Source organism: Psilocybe cubensis, chromosome 9 (genome assembly GCF_017499595.1).
Source record: "Psilocybe cubensis strain MGC-MH-2018 chromosome 9, whole genome shotgun sequence".
NCBI classification, from domain to species: Eukaryota; Fungi; Basidiomycota; class Agaricomycetes; order Agaricales; family Agrocybaceae; genus Psilocybe; species Psilocybe cubensis.
In genome coordinates this window covers 431,668-454,851 of record NC_063007.1, presented here as the reverse complement: position 1 = coordinate 454,851, position 23,184 = coordinate 431,668, and the positions used below count along the sequence as shown (strand labels likewise).

Here is a 23,184-nt window from a genome sequence, read left to right as displayed (position 1 = left end):
TTGCATTAACCACATAGTCTACATAGTCCTTTCCACACATACATGTCAAACATCACATCTGCAAAAGTCATCATGGTGAGCATATACGTGGTGCAGCGTCAGGTGGATGGCGTTAAAGGAGGTTATATGCGCACCAACATAAAACACTCGCATAATACGGCTGTTCCGAGGATGATATGTAAAGATGATGAGTGACTGTCTCACTGATAAACGCTCGACGAAAAGTTATAAGAACCACGCAGGGTGTGTGTGGATTCACTTTAAAACCATATTCATCCCTTGCCGTCGTCGTCAGCATATTCAATCATCTTCTGCAGTGTTCAAGAACTTGTTTGGCAAAATAACGCTGGAGACAGGAAATATTAACAGCATTGGAGAGCCTTGCAAGAGATTCCTAGTTGCCATCACAGTTGCTTTTGAATTACGCATAGGGACTACAGTGAGTGTTTCAAGATGTGAAGTACTAAGTACTTGCGTCGAGGCAGTGAGTGAATCGGTGTCCGTGCGAAGTCACATGGTACACGTGATTGACGTGTCGACGATAGATGGGCTGGATCAAGGGGCCCTCCCCGGAGCTTACCGAGAAATCAACCCTACCCTTGAGGTCAAGGGAGTGGCTGTGTTGAGCGACAGTCCAATGATTGTCCCTCAAATATTGACGACAGAAAGTGCATGCTTCATTGCCTTACAATATGTTCACATAGGTCTACGTGAACCACAATATAATTATGTGCAATGGCAGTTTTGCTTGTGACTTGTCAGGTCTTCAAGCTCCAGGCTCTGCTGCACCAGCAACATAGCCACTCCCTTGACCTCAAGGGTAGGGTTGATTTCTCGGTAAGCTCCGGGGAGGGCCCCTTGGGCTGGATTGTGTAACTAAAGAGTGGGAACAAGAATTTGACGCTGTTAGAATCACTCAATCAGGTGACGACGGAAAAGATACGGTCAGGACTGGAGTTGAACCAGTGACTCCCGGCTATATATGCCAATGCTCTACCACTGAGCTACATGACCCATGGGTAGATAGAGAGTTATATGTCAACAGACGCGTATATAGATTATCAATAGAACCAGGATTGTGGTAAGTATTGAAAATTTTAGCCAATAGTTTAGAGTACGATTGCTTCTGAAGGTCTTAGCATTTTCAAAGAGCAAACCCATTTTTTGTGTAAATACTCATGCAAAAAGTAACCATTTTTCGAGTGATGAAAACGCCGCAAAGAGTTCAAAATTTTACATTATTCTAATCTGCGAAAATTATTTTCAATTTTCATGGTAAAGATCACATTTTTCATTATTGACATTGTTACAACCCATTTTTACCAGTTAAATATAGATGGACGCCAGCAGTGTTTGAATATTTCTACAATTTACTATTGTTTACCCCCATGGCAGGTACTAGGTAGTACTTAACTGCTGAAGCCGCCTTTCCGAGTACAATCACATAACAGTACAACATCCCGGTCGACATGAGTGTGAAGCTGTAACCTGGTGGCGCGTGACTCTGTGGCAGCCCGATTCGATGTGCATTGCAATCCCAGATGTGCTTTTAAACATAGAGTTGCAGAAGGGACATTTGAAGTCGCGACCTTTGTGTGCCAACGAATTCTGGTGCTAATGATCAAGTAGGTGAGGGACAAATAAGGGTTTCATGGTGAAGTACACATACCTGGACAAGGGCCCCCTGGAACGAGAAGTCGCGAGAGCATTCAAAACACCAATTGTGCTTCTCAGAAAACGCGAGATGTTGGTGGAGGCTGAAAGTGTTTACAAAAATTCGATTGCAACCTTCACAGTATGGTTCATCGCCGTCTTCGTCTTCTTCGCTGGATTCATAGTTGTCAAAAAGGTCATCCTCTGCGTGACGTGGCGAGTTCATGTGCTACAGAGTAAGATCAGGTAAACACATTTTTAGAATCAGAATCAAATTATAAGAACGTACAGACTGTAATGCAATGGACGAGGCAAATGTTAAATTGCATTCGTCGCAGACAAAGGGAGTTGCATGCTTTTTGGCGCGACAATGAGAACGGAGACCTGCAACAGTGTCGAAGGTCTTATCGCATGAAAGACAAGTGTTTGTAATAGGTATGCTTCTGTCAGATCTTGAGGGAAAGCACAGGATTTGAAACAGATTAGGAGGGGGGAGGAAAGGAAGAAAGGAACGAACGAAGAAAGAGGAGACCAGTCATGCAATTATATATTGTTTCAACGTGCTCTGGGAAGTACCTTTTCGCACCGCCAAACTTGATGTAAGAGCCGCTACTAAGGTAGGTATTTATACGTACGCAAGCCAATTTAGTATACTTGTGATCAGTATAGTATGTATAATTATCCCAGATCGCCGTACCTACGGATGTATAAACGTAGATATCGTAGAGTGTAAGTAATACATGACTGGTGACTGGCACATCTAAAAAGATTTGGCTCTTTTCACCTGCCTATCCTTGTGGACCAAGCCAAGAGTCGATTCTACCGACAAAGATCTAACAAAAAAGACCTGATTAGCGAGTTTTCTTGTCTTCTATAGAATGCTTTTCCAGGTTGATGTCAGCAATGACGGAAACCGGGGAGCCGACCATAATGGCAATGTCGTCAGTCTTCCAATGCGCTGCCTGCATTTTCTTCATAAAAGTTTGATACCGCAAAGACATCGAGCTATGGGCATCTTTCAACACCGTCATGGCGCTAAGCTTTCGAGGAGGTTTTTGTGTCAGTCGGCATACATTAACGGCGTGGATCCAGGCACGGAGCTGATCTTGTTCCGTACATCCTTCTTTCAAGAAGATATTCACACGAACCGTGGGTCCAACAATCACAACATCGCCATCATCAGTAGAACAGAGGCAACTGGCCTCAAACCAGATCACGTAACGTTCTTCTGTAAAGAGGCTGAACACTGACGGAGGAAATACGCCTTGAACCCTGTGTGAGAACGAACAGCCGATAGAAATTCTGCCAAGAGGAGAGCCTGAAGTAACATCATAGACAAAATCCGAAAAGTCGAATATGCGCTCGAGGGGCGCAACCTCGGATGGCTCAGGGGCGTGACCTTTGACAGAATCGTCAAACATTTGCCACGCAATTGCGAGTCGCTGTCGGTTGAGTGAACGCAGTATAAGCAAACGTACGCCGATGTAGTTTATCCCAAGATGGAGGCAGACAAGAATGAAGAGTAGAATGTGTGTCGATAGAGGGGACGACACATATGGAACAATTAATGTTCCAAGCTAGACCGAACTGGTGAGTTAGCAGTTCCTAATCAAAATCGCAAACGTTACGTACCAGCATGCCGAAAAGAGCGAGTACAGTTTCTTTGCTGGCATCTTTCGCATTGAGATCACCTACATCGCCTTTACCGGAAATAGGGGTAGCAAAATGTACCGCAATCGCGGCCTTGGAGCCTCCAGCACAGATGGAGCAGAGAGATTTGAAAATAGCGCTCAGACACAGAGAAGCAACACGAAGACCAGGTATAGAGAACGTGTTGAAGAATGGGGACAGGGTATCCAGAATCACCGCAGTGTCGTTTAATACATCTGCAAGCAGCCGATAGGTTTTTGCTTCTGGATAAAGAGAAGACCCAATTAGATGTGCGGACAGTATGGCTACAAATTAATCCCGCTGCGTCAGTTCGTCCACAATAAGAGCAAGATGGGACAGCTCGTACTCGTCAGTCGACCGAAGACATCTTGTAACACTGTAAGTAGAAGTGCCTTGGTGGCTGAGGCAGTGGGATCCCCTACACCAAATCCTGAGACGACGACGATGGTCAGCAGCTTATGAAGATAGGACCAAGTATGCAGCTAACCTTGTAAGATGGCCCTCGATGACAACATCCCAGCTAACGAGTTACAAAACGCTTGCAGTGCATTTAGAATTTGATAACTGCATATGTATTGGATAATAATCGCAAGGCCTCGACGGATGATTCATACCGAAGATAATCTGCAAAAGGTTGTCAACAAACCATAAAGATATTAACCAAATTCAGCTCACCTGGAGAAACACTATTGGGATATCCTGACGGTAGGAACATCCGAGTTAAAAGGTCGACTATATACACCATTCCAACATGTCTATCTCCGTGTTCAGGTCGACTTGACTTCGTCGCTTTAACTATGCTATTAACGAGTTGAGTGTGGGCGATTCCTCCAGTGTCCAAGCGTTCCTCGATTATGGCCATAACCTCAAGCCGTATAGAGCTGTCGCAGTAGGAGTTGCCAACTACCAGAGCGGCACAAGCCACTGGTTGGGTAACGAGTTACGGTTGAAAATGGCGTGCTCCGGACCTCGGGTGAAAATTCTATCTCCGCTTTAATTTAGTCTTAACTTGGTTAATTTTCAGGGGCTACAAATGGGACTTTTGGCATCTGAAGCGTTCAGGTCGCGACGAACGTACAACTCAATTATAAAGGTAATGCTATTATTAAATGGATTTATAATTTCTTACTTGTAATAGGGCGAGGGATTTTGATCGTGGAAGTATGATTACAATGGCTTACACTCTACTGTGATATGATCCCATTTCATCCATAATGATCTAGTTGATCTGTTTTCCATCTATATCTTGCCTACCAAAAGAAATTTAACATGCATTCTTACGCAGATGACGCCAATAATAACATACCTCAACACTTCACGATATTTTACTTTATTCTCGTTCAACGCTTTCACTGCCTTTCCAGCATCTTTCACTGAAACGGTGGTTAGTATTTGCTGCACAAACTGGAGAACAATGTTACACGAACTTGGGAGAACTTGAATCCATGGACGGACATTCTTTTCCGACGCTAGTTTCAACATCTCTACAATTTCTTTCCTGCTGCCACTATTTGCAGAATACCGACGTCAAATGCTCGTCAAAACGGAGAAGTAAAAATGGAACATACATTTTGCTACCTCCCAGCAACACGCCCTTTGCAACCAGATCTAAATGATAGAGTGATGTGTTACCCAAGGTTATCATCGATTTCATTTTTCGCCACTTACCCATTGCCTTCATCTTTGGCAGGTTGTCGTCGGGTAAGCCAACCATTATATAACGGCCTCCTATTTTGAGGGTGGATAAAATCTCTTGAAGGGGTAGGGCACCGAAATCGTCTACAGTACTCTGTTGAATAGGTTAGAAAGGTGACCAGTACTATAAAAAAGATTGAGACCTACGATTATTAAATCAAGTTTGCCTTTAACTGAAGACTCGAAGCCTTGTTCGCCAGTGTTGATGACCCTAGTTGCGCCCATCTTCAATGCGTCCTCCTAAATTGCAATAGTTCAGAGGCCAAATCAATGTAGTGCTTGGATGTACACGGACATTCTTGGACGGAGAGTGAGAGAAAGCAATGACGTCGGCGCATCCTAATGCTTTAGCAAACTGGAGAGCAAGATGACTGCCTTCGTAGTCAATAAAAGAATTCAAATGGTACTAGTAAACAACAATCTTACCCGAGACCTCCGACCCCCACGACCCCAACGCGTTTTCCGGGACTAAATTTATACGTCAAATGTTTGTCGGAAAATAGAGAAGATTTCCATGTACCCAGCACCATGTCTCACAAGAGGAGAATACACCGTCGTTCCAGCGCAAAAGAGCGGTGAGGCCTCCTCAAATTTGATGTTGTCTGGAATCCGGAACACGAAATGCTCGTGTGCTCGGATGGCCGTAGAATAGCCTCCTTGGGAGACAGTTCCCGACTACACGCGTATGAGTACAGAAAGATTTAAGGCAGTCAAAACTTACGTCTGGATAGACGCCATTATACGTATCAACTGCATCAGGGCAGCTATTGTTTTTTTATTAGAAGCAAATAGCGCTCGCTGGAGGTTAAATTTTCACTTACTATTGTTCGTTATATCCTTTACACAAGTCGCATTTCAAACAGGAGCAGATTTGAGCACTAGAGATCCATGACATTAAAACCTTTTGACATATATTGCTGCTCACGTACCCAACTCCAACGCGGTCACCGACTTTAATACTGGTGACTTTCGGTCCTACGCGAGCGGCTACTCCTGTTATTTCATGGCCAGGAATCAACGGCTTGAAGTCGGATTGAGAATTGACTGCATCAATATTTGTATACTGATACCCACCAGGTGAGGTGCTCCCCAACCGCCAGTGATGGTATGGACCTGAAAGCAGCGTCAGAGTGGTCAACGAATATTGATTAAGAAACCCAGCACGCACATCGCTCCCGCATACACCGCAATACGCAATCTTGATATCGATATCGTAGTCGCCAGCTGGCTTAGGTTTGAAGTCTATTACTTTGAAGTTGCTCCAATCATCCGTATTTTCTATACTGATCAATGAACCAGCCGTAAGCTCATAGGAACCAGGTAGCAATGGTCGCGTTAACGTACGCGTATCCTTTCCACTGAATGTCTGAGGATAATTTTGATGAGTTCTGAGACATGTTGCGTTGTAAAATGTGGGGATGGAAACTTTTGTGGAAGGAAGCCTGTGGAAATTCTCATCACATTTTGTAGTCAGAGTAGGGGTAACCCCCAAATGACGTCAGGCGCTATAAAGGAATCCTTGGTTTCCTACAAAATGCACCAATCATCATAAGTGATTCATAGATGACTTCGAAATGAGATCCGATGGTTTGATTTGAAAATTGTCAAGCTGTAAGCTAAGAATACAAAAAGGGTTTTTGAAGTTGAGACGTCCAAGTTTGGGTGTTATCTGTCCGAACACGGGGTTGACATTGAAAATATACAGGAAAATGGTATAAGGCGGCGAGCATAGTACAAATACAGTCTCTTACTTCAGTCTGACATAGTCTGATTGGACCTGCTTGGCAGTAAGGTAACAGTGAGCGTCTAGTATCTACCCCTTGTGGATAAAAAATCATGAATATGGCTGAACCCGTCTGCATGTCCCAATGCCATTATATTCAATGCTAATATAATAGAAATTAGCTCACAGGGAGCCCAAATAGTTCAAGCCTCGTTATATAAAGCCTAAACTACTACGTTAGTTGGAGATGTTGTACAAGGTCCAAGAGCCACGCCTTTACAAGTGCCGTACAAAGTTCGTCATACTACCTAAGTAGAAAGAATGAAATCAACTGAATGAAAGCCAGAGTTTCTCTTCTTCAAAGTTCGTCAAAGCGTAATCCTAATAATGCCTTCCCCTAGGGGCAGTGGTCTTCCATGAATCCGGAGCAACAAAAGTGTTGGGAGGCTGTTTTGGGAGTTTAACGAGAACATTTCGTGGCTGCTGTGAGCTTTTTGAAGAGGGTTTAAAGTCTTCTGGTTTGATGTCGATTTCCACAACATCACGACCTTTCTCGAAAGAGAAAGGAGATTTGGCACGGGACTCAAAGGAATACGGCGTCTCTACACGGGAATTGAAGGAAAAAGGTGTGCCGGCTCGGGATGCACTAGAGAACAATGGCAACCCCGTTTGAGGTGTGTGACGGTCGATATATAGCAACATGATTACATTGATGAAGCCTGTGGGAAGTAAGATCAGTAAGGTGACAAGCATGGAAAAGGAAGAAGGGCATACCCATCATGTTGAAGATAAATCCCGTAATAACTGTTATCGAAAATGGCACAGCCGTGCCATTGAACTGGATAACTCGAACGATTGTGATGGGGATCAGGACGACCGAATATGATACCTATTGATACGTCAACTACGTGGTCCAAAAGACGGCCTGGATATCTTCAGGTGTACTCACAGGATACCTGATATTCGCCAATGATCAACGGTAGTCCATCAGGAAACCAAGAAGAATAGATACTCACCAGACCAATTTCCGTGCAATTTCATTGATGGCGTTATCCTGGATGATCACTCGACTCCAATCGTTGTCCTTTCTACGGAAGTTTAGACGCCAATGGTGGTATTTGTCCCTAATGAGCAGCCCATGTACACGGAGGAGGACGAGTACGTATAGAACGAGTCCCAGCCCAATCGATAGAAAAGACTAAATTGGACAAGTTAGTATGATGGTCGCATCGTACCAGATCACTGTTACACACAAAAAGGTAATCCAATGCTGCTCGCGCAGTAGCATAGCTAGACGTTATCCCACATCTTCGGATGTGATGATAAATACATAGCTTCTTTATGATACAGTTTGGCGTGCTTACGAAGTTCCCGCAATTCCGAAATAGGGCCCTTTTTCTTCCCTCTGAAATCCGAATCGTCCGATAAAGAGTATAAGAAGTACCAGAGCCCAAGCTGAGATGATGGCTCCAATGAACACAGGTCTTGTAGCACGGATTCGGAGAAACAGAACATGAAAGAGATGGATGGCAATGATTAGCGACCTGACAACGTGGAGATCGCCAAAGCACGATGTTGAGGCTTATTTCTATCTCATTTGCAGACGACGTACCAAATTGACGCTGCGAGGTTCCCAATCTGCTTGATGCCACCTAGAATTTGGTTGATCTCCGCCATACCCACAAAGAAAGATGTCAGGACTGTCACATACCTTGGGAACTACAGAGACCGCCTGAGACTACCCTTCCTTTTGCTACCCACTCGAAATCCATTACAGAGGCGATAGATTGCAAGACATTGGCAAAAAGTAGAGAGAGAAAATACCCAAGCATGTGAGAATTTTGGAACGTTTGTCTCTTGGGGAATTTGAACTGAGCCTATCATTGAGCTATGAAGAGTCTGTAGAGTGATGTTCTTGACCCACGATAAGTAAAGATACAATGGCCGCAAGTGAAATCAACGCAGGGAATGCGATTAACTGCGGAAAACTTTAGATGTAGTCTTGATAACTGGTTAGCCTGACGCACTGCAACACCAGCCTTGTCTCCATCTCCGTATACTAACTCGGTGGGGGTTACAACAGACATTTTGATCCTTAATGAACGTGATTTTTCGAAGAGTAAAGAAAGTCGGTGATCGTATGCTGATAGTAGGATTCAGAAAAGGAAGCCTGCTCCTGGTAAGAAGAGGAAAAGAAATGGATAAAGATAGGGGAAAAGTAAGGAATAAAAAAGCTGCTGTGAAGAGACAAAACATTCAGTGTAGTATCATTGAATGTGCAGAACAAAAGGCCTACCTGAAAGAAAAAATGATGATGAGACCCTCCCAAGGTGATAGAGGAAGGGAAACAAGGAGAAGACTGGTGTGAAGAACTGTCAAATATCTTAGGGAGAAGCTAGACCTTCAGATAAATAAAACATAACAAGATGTCAGGCTATTATAAGAAGTGTCTAATTCTCGTCGACCTTGTAGTACATGACTATGATCGGAGCTGGTGTGCAAGTACCCGTTGCACAATCTGCCTTGATGTCAGTTCGCAATACTATTGTTAACTGCTGGTCCCTAACGATTGAACTGGAACGGATTCCAACCATTCCCGGTCTGGTCTCGGTTCCATCGATATGCTGTTATTGCCATATGACGAGCCTTCAGTATAAGGATTTCTAGACCATGTCATGATTATACACAGAGGCGAACCATATTATGCAGCATTAGAGCGTGGTTACACTGGGGCACCAGTCATGAGTGTTGCGGGCTGTTGCAACAATTTGACGTGTCAGAGACAGTCGGTCTGTTTGGCACCTGTTACTCGATTTGGCCCCAATAACTGTTTTTGTGTGGCAGAATGACAAAAACCAGAAACAGAAATCAGAGACTGAACGGGAGAAAAAGGGAGAACTTTCGTACGATGTCTGTGTCCGAGGGTATCTGGTAAAGCGGCATTTGCCGTAAATATCTAGTCTCCGCTTCGGCATAGTTTCGCCGACCGTGGGCCTTTAAATTAAGTCCAAAACAGAAACTTCAGGGAGCATACTTGTTCACTGTCGAGTAGGTGACGTATTGTAAGAATAGCACTTCCACACCCCTCCTGATCTATGACCAGCCCACATATACCATATCATTGTAAAATCGCAATGTCGGTGGTACTATGGTATTAATGGAGTTTGTTCTTGAAATCTCAACATATTTACCCAATCTATTTTTACAACTATTGAGATCTTGAGACTTTGCACTGCCCGTAGCTCGTTATCCCACCTGACAATCAAATATACCTATCACAAGTCAATGTCACTCAATGGTTACCACGAATTTGGCAGTAGATAAGCATTATATCTCAGTAGTTCTTCGAGGAATGGAAAATCTTTCGCCGACTATGTAGCCAGCGACGGATTCGAGTCGAAAGTAGACCCAGACAGTTCACGGGAATTATAGGTGTCTTTACTCTACAAAAGCCAATTCTATATTACACTACGGAAACTCTTACTTGTGAGTCCGTTTCCAGAATACCATCAGGTTGTGATGTTATACTTCAGGTAATGGCCGACACATCACACTTTGTAATGCACAAAAAGGAAATAATATTTGGTAAAGTGAAAGTACAGGGACGATCGTGCCGGTGCACGTCTATTTCATTGACGGGTTGTATGACTAGTAGTATGACTGATATAAGATTCTAATACCATATATGAAGTGATGCTGCAAAATTAAGGAATGGAATAGAGGTGTTGCCGCGATGGGCTCGTTTACAGAGGGCGAACGCCGAGAGGCATCTGGGTGCGCTCATCGAATTTGCCCTCAATCATAGGGGCCATAATGGCTCCGACGGGGGTGCGCAGCATCTTAGCGTTCTTGTCTAGAGGTGGGCAGAACTCAAAGTTCTCCACGAGCTCAACGACGGTCGATTGCATCTCAGTCAAGCTGGAAATCATGTTTGAGTATAAACATATAGCCCTGTTAAGTAAAAAGACTGACGCAAATCTCCATCCCATGCAGCCGGAAGGTCCACCAGCAAAGGTCAAGCTGAGAAGACGTGTCAACACCGATAATATACATGTTTGGAAAAGGAAATCATACAGGTTGGAGTAAACACCAACGGGGATTTGTTTGTCCTTCATTTCCTGGTTCAAGTGACGACGAGGGTTCCACTCATGAGAATCAGGGCCCCAGACAGCAGGATGACTAAGAATGCGTAAGAAAGGGCAATTGAATGTGCCAGGCTTCAACGTACCGGTTGTAAGCACACGTAGAGACAAGAACGGGCTGGCCAGCGACCACCTCAACTTGATTCATGACCTTGCCGTCAACGCCAATGATGGGCTCATGCAGAGGGATGACGTCGTCGACACGGGCTTCACGGGTACTGCGAATGCATTATGTATAAGCGGTGTTTCCAAGCACGTACTGAGGAAATCACACTTACATCCAGGGAGAAATCTACACATGAGTCCGAGAACGTCAGTTTATTAGTGCGGAGGTGGTATCTTTGCGAACGTACCGGGTGCATACGGAGACCCTCCTACATAAATTTGGTGATCAGCATCGCTCAAATTTGGCATTGAACGTTGCTTACCTTGATACAAGCGTTGGTGAATGTGAAGCTTTCGAGATCGGTGGATGTAAAGTCCTTTTGTCCATTGGCGGTGACCTTCTGGCGCTTAGTTCGGATTTCCTCTCGTACGCGTTCTTGGTCCTCAGGGTGTCGGGCAAGCTCGTACATAATCCAGGTGAGTGTTGTGGCGGTGGTCTCATGTCCAGCAAAGAGAAGCGTGCTGAAGGATTGTGGAACCGTCAGGCTTCGGAAGCCATGTCAATAATCAGAAATATACGAACGTCACTTGTGAAAGAACCTCGTCTTCACTGAGACGGTCAGCCTTCTTTGTAGCTTCGTTGGCTTCAACTGCGCGACTTGTTAGAGTAGTAATATGATTAATAAAAAGCCGAAACTAACCCAAAATGCTCAAGATGTCGCGACGCTTTTTCCCATCAACAGCAGCGGCCTGATTGACGATGAGTTCCTTGCCGAGTCTTTTGCCGATAGTAAGGAATTCCTTGAACCGGATAAATTGACGGAATGGCAGATGCTCGACTTTGCGGAGAAGGAACTCAGGCCAGTAAGCCCAGCTAGCAGCGAAGAGGATAGCGGCATTGGGGGGGAACAAGTTGGAATCGGCGCTATGGAATACAGATATGAGTAAGAAATCAGTCATGTTCAACCAGAGATATCCCACGCACAATAAGTTGTGGAAGCAGTCAGCAAACTCGTTCTTCTCTCCAAGCTTGTCGAGCGAACCGAAATGGTAGTCGAAAACGGCTGTTTCGACGAGGTTAAACCCCATTACCTATTAAGTACTGGAAGGTATTTACCTTCTCCGATGATGTCAAGGGTTGCGTTGGTAAGGCCACGGCAAATTTCAATAGTCTGGAACTCGGAACAATCGCCCTCCTGGAGCTTATCTCTCCACTGGGAAGTAAGCTAGCCATGATGGGCAGTTGCATAAATAATGGAACTTCTGATGCATTGAAAGTACTCACCTGGCCTGCAACACGTCTGAAAACGGGATAGAAAGGTCGTTGAGCCTGGGCGGTAAAGGCAGGCGCCAAAAGTTTGCGGTGGCGAACGTGAGTTTCGCCTGCCGAAAATCAGTTTTAAGTATGCATGGCAACTAGAGAAAACTTACCTCCTGCCCATGAGACACCTCGTCCAAACGCCAGGCCAGTGAATGTTTTACTCTCAGTAGTCTTGGGGTAGTCATAGCCCATGGTATGGATGGTGTGATGAATAGCAGCGGGGTCCGAGAGCATCAGAATGTTACGCTACATTGAAGGGTCAGATAACGCATCTCGATTTCACTGCAACAAAAAAAACATACCCCAAAGCATCCATCGATTTTCCAAGCACCACCATACGCATTGTGCCATGCGAAATCGAGCTCGCCGACATCAATTTGTTGGTAAAATTCAGTTTGATGACCCAAGAGCCATCCCCCCTGAGGAGGACCTCGCACGTTCTTCAACGTTTGCCATCGCAGTCCGCCGCGTACGAAAAGAAAAACAATGAAGATGGCGGGAGGAATGGAATACCAAAAGCTGGCTGGAAGTTCTCCAACAAAAGAGGCGGCAGATGTTAGTACGGAGCTCATGTCTCTGGAGTGATGTGAGAGCAGGTCCAATATCGTGCCACCAAAGGATCGAATGCTACTTAAATGAATGGCAAAAGTATTACTCAAAACTTCTTGTATAAAGGAATGACGACGAACCCATCAAACCAACCCAAGTCGCCGATGTCCTGCGGGCATGGAGAACTCCATAAAGGCAAGATAATTCTGAGGATCTGCTACTCTGCCTCGCTTTCTTGGGAGTTCAAGCCAAAGTGTATTATGCAAGAATAGGTGTTCAACTAAAATTACTCCATGAACCCGGGTCCGAACGAGGTCCGCCGACTTTTACGGGATGACATTCTCCGAACATGATCTGAGGGTCGCACCTTTCTACAACTGATTATTAGAACTAGAGCAATGTAATAAAAATATTACAGAGCTTATTGAGTTAATATATATGAGTATCAAGCTTGTCTACTCTGCTATACTTCCTTAAGCCAGACATCCTAAATTTCAAAATGTTTATGTGATTCCGACATTGTTGGCGATTCGTCAAAAATGTCACGGCCGGCCATCAGCCCGAAATAATTAGCACTTCCAACTCTGGAAAGTTACTGGCAAAAGTCAGATCAGTGGAAATATCATAAGAGGCGCTTTACCCGGCTCTTGGAACCAAGATGAGGTACGCTTTGGAACAACTTCTATAACGGAACGTAGATCTCATTTACCGGAGTCCCCTAGGCCAGAGTTTGAAAGATTCAGACCTGGAAAACACATGGCAAAACCAGTCACTGCCAGTGGCCGTTCGAAAACAGTATCAATCACATTTGGCATGTTCAAATCGGAATATTTGCTGAGTGCATCATAGCAAAATATGTTTTTATTCAAGTGCTCAATCATGCTACGAGATGGGGCGCATACTAGTTAAAAGTTGCATGAAAATTCTCAGCGCTAGCTACGCATCCGTTGAAATATGTTCTTAGCCCGAACGAGAGCGGAGAAGCCGAACGGTATGTGAAGAATAACGACGCAACTGAGAGTAGATTTGGGGTAAAAAAAAGGCTAATTTAGCCACTGAAATGGTCACAGAACGATACGGAACCCGAGTACGCTCTACATAGACGGTCCCAATACGCAAATTTCTTGAGGTTGATTGCATCCTGAATGGCTAATGAGCATTGTCTATGTGTGTTACTGAAGATCTTTGGTTGATTATGCCAGAGACTCGGATCCCTGTGATGTTGGTTTAGCATTCAGATACCGAGCAATAATGAACATTCCTGAGCAAATGGACCCCGACTTTGCATTCGACCACCCTAAACTCGTCCTGTCGATAGCGGATTGGAGACTTCCACATTCATGAGTCTACATCAGCCGTAGCCGAACCCTCAATGCGTTATGATTTTGCAGTAGTGAAGAGGTAAGAGACACCATCGAAACCAAGAGGACTTTGACATGGTATATACTAATTGAGCATGTTTAACAAGATCATATTTCGATTGGTATCAGCTTGAGCGCTTAAGCTCCATCTATAAAATACTGACATTGCATCCTTCATTGAGATAGTCCCGCATGATTTCAAAGAAATCAGGATGTAATCATCTTGCTGTGCTGGAGGCTATTAGAGATTCGATCATAGGAAGCTCCAATCAATTATCATACGGTTGTACCGAATTACGCGGGAGGTAGTTATCTTCGCACGCTTCGGGCCATCCTTAAATTATTCTCTAGTTACTGAGAGTGTGGAAAATGTCTCCAAAAGCAAGGGTTTGGGTTCATTTTCTGACCTGAAGTAGAAATTTCCCACTGGGAAATTGATTCAAACGTATCTGAAAGGTACCATGACGATCTTTGGTGACCCTGCGCCTTTGACCAAAGAAACTTGCTCAATTGATTTGCGTTGAGGAATGGGGTAAATCCAAAGCGACGCCGACTTTCTGTATCAGGGAATAATAGATGCCCAGTCAGCTAGACCTGGGTGATATTTTCACCACAACGGCGCTCCCTCGCACAGGAACAACCCCGCCGGTAACGACGGAGTAGATCAGTCTGGCCGCGAGGTGATGCTAGAGGTGCGGCGATGGTAAGCTGTTTGAGTACCAAGTAAAAAAATCTTCCAGCTCCCCCAAGCTCGTATCTTGGAATGTATGAATGACCACAAAATAATTAGTCAAGGTAACTTGAGAAAGTACCTATAAAGACGGGCATCTGCGCTCCAGAAATTCCTCATCAGGTTCTTCAACCTTTCATCCAAGCCACCTCATCCAAGCCTCCTCAGCTCAATCTTCAATTTCGCTAAGATGTCCACCGCTAACGTTGCAACTGTCGCTTCTACCGAGCCTAAAGTTCCCGTGGCTGCCAACCCTGAAGAGAAACAGGCCGCGGAGCCTCCTTTCTACATGCTTCCCGATACTTTGCGCAACTGGCCTTACGAACGCATCATCAGTCCTTACTATCGCGCCGCTCAAGCCGAGTCCGTTGCATGGCTTGAAAGCTTCAAGCCTTTCTCTCCCGCTGCGCAGGTCGCATTCAACAAGTGTGATTTCAGTGAGTTCTCCTATCCGCTTTAATGTGACCAGAACCCGGATGCTCAACGAATATTTTCATCTATTTGCAGGTCTTGTGTCCGCTTTGACCTTCCCCAAGGCCACTCATTGTAAGTCGATTTGTCGCCGGACGTTTAATCGCAATGTCCTAATAATTACCGGTCTAGACAACCTCCGAAGCGCCTGCGACTTGATGCACACCTTCTTTACTCTCGATGAGCACACCGATCCTTTGAACACTGAGGAGACCAAGGTCCACTGCGAGGCCACCATGGATGCTATTCTTAACCCTGACAAGCCCCGTCCTGCTGGAGAGCCCATCATCGGCGAGATTGCACGCCAGTAAGTTGATATATCAAAATTTCAAAGGATTCATATATTGAGCACGGTAAATTAATAGGTTCTGGAAGCGCGCGTCCGCTTATGCCCCACAAGCCACTAAGGAGCGCTTTGTTAAGGCTTGGCGCTCCTATCTCGATTCCGTCATCCTGCAGGCTTCTCGCCGCGACAGATCCCATTACATCTGCACCATCGACGAGTACATGGTCGCAAGGCGCGACAACATTGGTTCTGACCCATCTTTCACCTTCTTGGAGATGTCCCTCGAGGTCGACATTCCTCACCACATCATGGAGCACCCAACCATCGTTCGTCTCAACAGGGACACCACTGATATGATAGTTCTCGCCAACGTAAGTTCCCGTCGAAAATACTTATTCATTATATCTGACCCTTAATTCATACTCTCAGGACATGTGCTCCTACAAGAAGGAGATCCTGGTTGACGACGCCGACTACAACGCTGTCACAGTTGTGATGCACAATAACAAAGTTGGTGTCGACGAAGGCATTCAGTGGATCTCTGATCTCCACGACGAGATCGTCGACAACTTCCTTAAGTTGCGCCAGGAGGTTATGACCAAGACCAACTTCCCATCTTACGGCCCCGAAATGGACCGTCAAGTTGAAGCTTACGTTGAGGGACTTGGTCAGTACACGCTTTTCTTCCTTCAAATTCCTGCTAAGTTTTTAATTGTCAATAGGTCAATGGATCCGTGGTCACGACGAGTGGAACTTCGGGTCCGGAAGGTACTTCGGTGACGAGGGTCTTGAGATCCAGAAAACTCGCAAAGTTATCATTGCTTAAATTCGCGCCTGGGGCTCGTCGCGTTTGACGCATTAATAACCTAATACTTAGATATATCATTTAGATTTACACTGATTTCTTCATAACTTGTATACATTATATAACAATTTTATTTTTGTGGAAATATCCTTATCGTATCTGTTCGCAGTTGAAGTTTACGCCACCATATAAAAACAAGGTATCGAGATCATCAGTACAGTGCTCGCTTTAATGATATATGGTATTATGGGATCCAATTAGAAGATAAATTTATCATAAGTGGCATCTATTGAGTTCTGTTAATTCCTCGCAATGGCCCTGACGGGCAGGCCTGGACTCTGGGCTTTGCTAAGGCAATAATACCAATACCAATACTATCATTGACCAGATGTTTGGTTTGACCGTTGATTTATTTTAATGGCTTATTTTCATTTCTAGCTGCTACCGACAAGACAGCTTCAGGCTCCGGGAAACTTTCCTAAGAGCTTGTCTGGAATTTTGCCAATTTTGGCCCTCAAATCTGCAAAACCAAACAGACCTAAACTATCCCTTGCCAATATTACTTCTCCAACACAACTTCGCCTTGCACTGCGTTTTTTTTTTAAAAACATGCTTTATCTTAACTTCTTTTTGTAAGACTAGAGTAGTGCTGCCGCCACAGGACAGGACTGCACTGTGATTTTTCACACTCCGATATACTGCACAGCGTACCACAGTCACTGTGAAGGCTGTGCACAGTGTGCCGTAAATTTATGTTATTTTGTCAAGCCATGGTTACGAGGACATTTATGCAATTCCTGCCCTTTCTTTCTGTTCAACATTATGATTTAGTATGGCCTTAAAATGAAGGACTATTACAATTGGAAACAAAAATTCTCTTCTAGGTTACTTTTTAAGTAACCTACACAAGCTTGATAAAAGCTTAAATAGATTTTTGTCCTCAAAAATGTGCAATTTCGATAAAACTTTCTGCAATCGGAAAGAAACATCTCAGTCTGGGTGGCAAGAATACAATATTATACTTAAAAGTGAATAAAAACATGTAGCAATGTGTCTATGCTTTCACAATGAGACTTGAGAGTGTTGCTTAGGTGTTACGAAATGGTTTTATTTATTAAGTACAAACACTGGTTTTTGTATCTAATCTTATCTGCAGAGTATATCTAATCTTATCACACTTTCTACTAGAATCTCATAATCTTGTTTGGATCTTGTCGGATCCATTACATGATAACAGTTTTTCTTCTACACTTATGGGTTGGTCACTGTCTAACAAGGGGATATAATGTTCAGAAATAAATTCTGAATTGTAGGTAATAAAACATCAGACAATAGTACTGGACATAGCCATCTTCTGTAACAAACGCTATGTATGTGGGCAAGGAACTGCGTGATTATGTGTGACGTCATTGGTCACTTCACAGTACTTCACAGTAAACTGTGATAACTGTGAAGCGTGTCACACTGCTAAAAATTATGCTGCACTGTCACTGCACTGCACTGTGGTGACAGCACTTGGCTAGAGCAATCTAGGCCAGTTGAGACATGTCCGAATTTTCTTTTTTGTACAATATGCTAACATTCTAAACCTGAACTTACGAGTCCAGGCATTTGGGCATATTTAATGGATTTTGTATTTTATTTTTTCTATTTAAACTGAATTTTAGAATGTACAAATATTCTTTAATACTGGAAAATGTCCTAATAATTTGCAGTTTTAGTATCAAATCCATCAGATCCAGACAATGGTTAGCCTGCAATGCTATCAAATCCATAAAAAATGGAAAATAAAATGCCAAATTTTTGGCCTAAAATCTTTCAGAATCCGGACAAGCCTCTAAGAGAGCTTCTTAGGGCTTATGGCTTTTTATAGCCAAGATAATATATTTTTGTAAGACTTCTCCTTAAGCACGCAACATCACTTAATATATTTGTATGTGAAACACAATGCACCAACGTGCTACTTTTTTTCTTTGTTTTTAATTGTATTGTTTGCATTGCAAAATAATCAATTTTTAATACTTATTTGTTTTTGCTTGTTTCTGTATTATTTCTGGTCAAAAAGAAAAAAAAAGTAAAATTATGTATATGTATAATTTATATACTAAAGATTATATTTCAGCATCATAACCAAATTTGTGATCCATATATTTAATATATAATATTTTCCAAACAAATTCTGCGGTTGACTGCAATTTGTGCCACTCTACCAAAAGAGGTCGATTCTATAAAAAATAAATATTTATTAATAGGACATATAAAAGTATAATAAATTTCGTACCATTGTTTCCCGTTCAAACTGGTTCATACAAATATGGATAGTGGTCATGTGCTTGTAAATATCCTCGGAATCCTTGATATTGAAAAACTCCAAAAATTTCTTCCAGTCTGTTTTGTCGATGAAACGGGATACAAGTGCAACATATACCACATACTTGCTGCTTAGAATTGGTTCTAGCAAGTAATATGCTGCCACAAAACTAATAGAGCTAACAGAAACAACAAATACGTCGTTTGTTGGCCAGTAAATGTCGTTGGTAATTGGTTCAATACAATAACCTTCAATCAGCTCTGAATTAGCATCCTAAAATAGCAAAAATAAATATAAAAATATTAGTATATAGTGTAAAATGACTTACTAAAGCATATATAGCATATTCTTTATAACCAAATTCTACAAATTCCTGGACAATTGTGCCGTATCCAGGAAATCTATCAGATCCATAAGGAAATACAGAAAATATTGCTTCTTTAGCATGACATGTAATACATACGCTAAAATTGCGTAAAGTATAATGCCATGGGTCAATAAGACATTTATGCTGATATCGCCTCCATTTGATCTGGTTGTTCCAGACACCTAAAGTGTCAAGCTCAGTCCAACGTTGGTTGATTGGAACATATTTCATAATGAAGGCAGTTTCGATTTCGGCATTGATGTCTTTTAATAGATAGCCAAAAGATTCTAAATGAATTAGATTTAAGTATAATATGTTTAGATATAAATAATATAATTGCTTACTTGATATTATATCAAATGGCGGAAGAAGTTCCGAATATTGATTCAAATTGAGAAAGTCCATAATGACAAGAAGGACTAATAAACGACAAACACGATTTGAATGTGATGCAATAAAACTTTGTTATTGCAATTTACGCTTTAAATAGGACAAGCTCAAGAGTAGATTACTAATATAATATAACAAAATGGCGCCATTTTCTCACTGTTTAATAAAATGGTGTCATTTTTTCACCATTTAATAAAATGACTAATTTTCAATGCATTTGTTGCTATACAATTAGTGCAATTAGTAATATGCCGATGTCATTTGAATACTTCTATTAATATATCACTATAGTATTGATACTATTATCAAATCTATCATCATCAATATCACTGTTGCTATGTTACTAATACTGTTTTAGTTTTCTTTAATTGCTTCCATTACTATAGTCCTGTACTATCAACGCCACTGCCATTGCATTAATACAATATACTGTGTTATCAACGCCACTATCATTGTATTAATACAATATGTGCTATCAACGCCACTGTCATTGTATTAATACAATATATTGCTTTAGGTTACATCACACTATTGCCAAATTAGTATACATTATGCAGGGTTACGGAAATTAAAATGCTAGACACCGGCTAGATAGGTATGTTGGCCGCTAGACCACAAAAAAACAATTTAAATGCAGTTAGATTCTAAATGATGATGAAACAACTTTTGTATACTTGTTTCAAAAACATGCTAATTCCGTAGAAGTTGGACCGTATATTTGATAGATTTGATAAAAATCAATCATATAAATAGAACGTACATATAATAGAATTGACTGCTAACATTAGTTATATATATATATATACTTGTTCTATTCCATTTGAGTTAGTGCATAACCAATATCAAGAGAAACTTACTAATTTAGTATTATACATTTTTATACGTAAAGCCAGTGCTATATTGAATGAGTAAGAAATACACGTAAGGACACGTAAGTCTGTGCTGTATTGAATGAATAGTAAGTACACGTAAAGCTAGGGCTGTATCAAATGATTAATAAATATACGTAAAGCTGGAACTGTATTGAATGAGTAATATATATGTATTCAATTAGATAAAGCAAAATTTGAGAGCTTGTTTTACGACAAGGACTTTCACTGCAGGGGTGGGGTGGGCTGACAGGTCTAGTTCGATCTGAAGAATATTGATCTAATAATAGTTAAAACTAAGTTACATATGAGAATAATAGAAATTCGAATAGAAATCGTTAAGATTTAGGGTAGAGGGTTACGGGCATCAGGGTATAGGGCATAGCAGCTGTATCCTGTATAAATATACCCTTTTAGCAGCCTAATCATTACCGATATCTTCTGCTACTCGTTTCTATCATACAATACGTACTACAGTATGAACACTTCTTCATCCATTCCAAATGCAAATGAAACTCATCAGGACGCTGGATCCTTTCCTGTTAGTTAAACATCTATTTTATGAATTATCTATACTAACAATTTTTGTAGATCGGTGTAAAAATTTTTTATATTGACGGTCAAGGCAGATGTATCTATGGGATTGTTAAATGTCACCAAGCCATGCACGTAAGTTTATAACATTACTTGTCATTTACTATACCTGATTGGGGCTCCAGTGTACACTTCTTCTGCACATAAAACCTCTCGACTCAGATGGAAAAGAACAGAACATGACATGGATTGTACCGTAAGTAAAATATATTTATATTTAAACATCTTTTGTTAAATTAATATTCTGTTTAAATAAAGTTCCTATGCAGTCATTTGTGTATAGTCTGTATATACTCGTTATATATCCAGTACCAGAGGTTCATATGTATCCATGATGAAAGAAAATGTTAATCAAATATCAACGAGTATACAATATTAGAACACGAATCTGATGAATAGGGTACGCGTTGGCGAGTCAGTATGCTCACGTGACAGGTTTATTACATAGTCAGATAAAGGTCGGCTATTCGATCTCCTTTGTCCGATTAGATTACTAAATACTGATAAGTCACTGATGTAGCCACAAAATATAAATGCATGTATGTTTCTACTGTAGAGCACCAGTGAACAAACAATACTTTACCTGTATATCGATTACTCATGCACCGATACCCCTATGCTCTGTACCAGAACCATGCTACAGTCACTTTGCATTATACTGGTATTGACTTATGTCGGAAATATGAACCTTGGTTAAACCTTCATTCGATTACCAACAGCAATGATAACTACCCGCAATGGACCCAACCGACCTGCGTGAAATATGGTACCACTTTATTATTAATAATTCCATGACCTGACCGATATTCATCGCAATCTAATATCTAATTACATATATCATACCCTATATCCGATTATAATAACCATGTTTTTGTGAAATAGTCGTAGCCCAACTCCATTTATTTTTGTTGATATCAGGTTGTATCTCACATTCTCTCCGCTTCCCGGGGTCGGACCGCCATATACGGACCCTTCCAGCTTCCGCACAGACAGCCAATGAATCGCTGGACCAGTCCACTCCACACGAGCTAGACGAACCCCCCCTCAACCTCACAGCGTGGATGGGTCCGACATCTAATCGAGTGTCGCGTGCAACACTGAAAATGAAAGCATCCCCGTTGTGAGGCCCTCCTCCGTATGCCAACCATCGACCACACGGTGAGAGTGACGATTTCACATAAAATGATGGACTCCCCCAGAGACTGTCGCATGGGTTTTGGCTACTGTAGACGTTTAGATCCAACACACAATACACATATATCCTTGCATCGGTGCCAAGTCCGAATATAGTACCGTCCGATTCCTTGACCCCCGATACCAGCGACACAATACCCCTAGACTGGCGATGGTTGTAGACGGTCGGGTCCAAACTAGAGCACGAGAGGTAGGTATTAGTCGATCTGAGATCCCATAATCGAAGAAAACTACCAAAAGACAATGAGACACACTTTTCTATCGTCTGATAAAACACTCACCCATTCGCGGAACAACTACTTATTACATTATAAGTGGCAGTGTCTTGCAACACGAGCCCCGTAATGGTGGGTTCCGGAGAAGATCCTACAACCTGATGGGCATGAACGATAGTAGCGACAGACCTAAGACCAGTCGACCCCGAAGATAAACGAACTGATGGATTCATCCGTAAATCCCAAAGGGATATAGCACCATCTCTACCTCCGGTGTACACAAGCGACTCGCTCATAGGATGCCACATGACACATTTAACCGGCTCGATATGTCCGTGTAACCAATGCGTTATAACTCGATCTTCGACGTTTACGACAAATGCACCGGGATGATCGTCTCCCACGTACCTTGAATGAGTAGACGTACCAACCAATAACGATGTATCATCCCTCTTCCATTTCAAATCGCTTATGTAGGACCGATGACGTATAACTTGCCGTCCCCTAGGTTCTACGCGAGGGAAGGAATACGAAAAATAAAAACCGACATAGAAGTGCTGTGACCAGAGAGAATTAAACGCACCACGTTCCCATAAACACCTCCGTCGTGCGTCAACGACCTTGATGGATCCCTGGCAAGTGCCTATCGCAAGAAAGGACTTGCCACTAGCTTTAGATTCTACAAACAAGTTCGAATTATACGCTTTGATGAGCGTTGTACTATACATACCA

At 42.5% G+C, this 23,184-nt stretch overlaps 6 protein-coding genes and 1 non-coding gene across 7 annotated transcripts; 1 reads left to right on the top strand and 6 right to left on the bottom strand.

Annotated features, from left to right (window-relative positions):
* Positions 1-942: 942 nt before the first annotated feature.
* On the bottom strand, positions 943-1,014 carry JR316_0009582. The gene has a single exon. It is a non-coding gene; the product is annotated as a tRNA-Tyr (tRNA).
* Positions 1,015-2,504: 1,490 nt separating this feature from the next.
* On the bottom strand, positions 2,505-4,186 carry JR316_0009581 (RUS family member 1; the record flags this gene model as incomplete). Its single annotated transcript, XM_047895281.1, has 6 exons — positions 2,505-3,230; positions 3,286-3,608; positions 3,671-3,754; positions 3,812-3,888; positions 3,939-3,948; positions 4,000-4,186. The coding sequence occupies 6 exons, from the start codon at positions 4,184-4,186 to the stop codon at positions 2,505-2,507; spliced, it is 1,407 nt and encodes a 468-aa protein (XP_047745000.1).
* Positions 4,187-4,543: 357 nt separating this feature from the next.
* Positions 4,544-6,416, bottom strand: JR316_0009580 (NADP-dependent alcohol dehydrogenase 6; the record flags this gene model as incomplete). Its single annotated transcript, XM_047895280.1, has 15 exons — positions 4,544-4,574; positions 4,631-4,697; positions 4,752-4,831; positions 4,893-4,932; positions 4,993-5,113; positions 5,167-5,259; positions 5,315-5,390; positions 5,446-5,487; positions 5,540-5,694; positions 5,741-5,783; positions 5,841-5,897; positions 5,949-6,040; positions 6,094-6,132; positions 6,188-6,302; positions 6,364-6,416. The coding sequence occupies 15 exons, from the start codon at positions 6,414-6,416 to the stop codon at positions 4,544-4,546; spliced, it is 1,104 nt and encodes a 367-aa protein (XP_047744999.1).
* Positions 6,417-7,123: 707 nt separating this feature from the next.
* Positions 7,124-8,829, bottom strand: JR316_0009579 (uncharacterized protein; the record flags this gene model as incomplete). Its single annotated transcript, XM_047895279.1, has 10 exons — positions 7,124-7,461; positions 7,517-7,631; positions 7,692-7,698; positions 7,759-7,940; positions 7,996-8,050; positions 8,107-8,286; positions 8,355-8,394; positions 8,454-8,613; positions 8,667-8,720; positions 8,770-8,829. The coding sequence occupies 10 exons, from the start codon at positions 8,827-8,829 to the stop codon at positions 7,124-7,126; spliced, it is 1,191 nt and encodes a 396-aa protein (XP_047744998.1).
* Positions 8,830-10,485: 1,656 nt separating this feature from the next.
* JR316_0009578 (Cytochrome P450 monooxygenase 205) lies at positions 10,486-13,050 on the bottom strand (the record flags this gene model as incomplete). Its single annotated transcript, XM_047895278.1, has 15 exons — positions 10,486-10,660; positions 10,715-10,762; positions 10,817-10,921; positions 10,971-11,102; positions 11,163-11,176; positions 11,238-11,258; positions 11,313-11,511; positions 11,573-11,639; positions 11,691-11,914; positions 11,975-12,053; positions 12,107-12,215; positions 12,275-12,372; positions 12,421-12,556; positions 12,613-12,937; positions 13,013-13,050. The coding sequence occupies 15 exons, from the start codon at positions 13,048-13,050 to the stop codon at positions 10,486-10,488; spliced, it is 1,770 nt and encodes a 589-aa protein (XP_047744997.1).
* Positions 13,051-15,140: 2,090 nt separating this feature from the next.
* JR316_0009577 (Delta(6)-protoilludene synthase) lies at positions 15,141-16,533 on the top strand (the record flags this gene model as incomplete). The annotated part of the gene is made up of 6 exons (XM_047895277.1): positions 15,141-15,387; positions 15,458-15,496; positions 15,554-15,728; positions 15,787-16,078; positions 16,137-16,374; positions 16,430-16,533. 6 exons carry the CDS (start codon positions 15,141-15,143, stop codon positions 16,531-16,533), a joined length of 1,095 nt encoding a protein of 364 aa, XP_047744996.1.
* A 2,090-nt stretch (positions 16,534-18,623) lies between these two features.
* On the bottom strand, positions 18,624-19,595 carry JR316_0009576 (uncharacterized protein; the record flags this gene model as incomplete). The annotated part of the gene is made up of 6 exons (XM_047895276.1): positions 18,624-18,737; positions 18,794-18,981; positions 19,072-19,096; positions 19,152-19,196; positions 19,287-19,477; positions 19,535-19,595. 6 exons carry the CDS (start codon positions 19,593-19,595, stop codon positions 18,624-18,626), a joined length of 624 nt encoding a protein of 207 aa, XP_047744995.1.
* Positions 19,596-23,184: the final 3,589 nt, after the last annotated feature.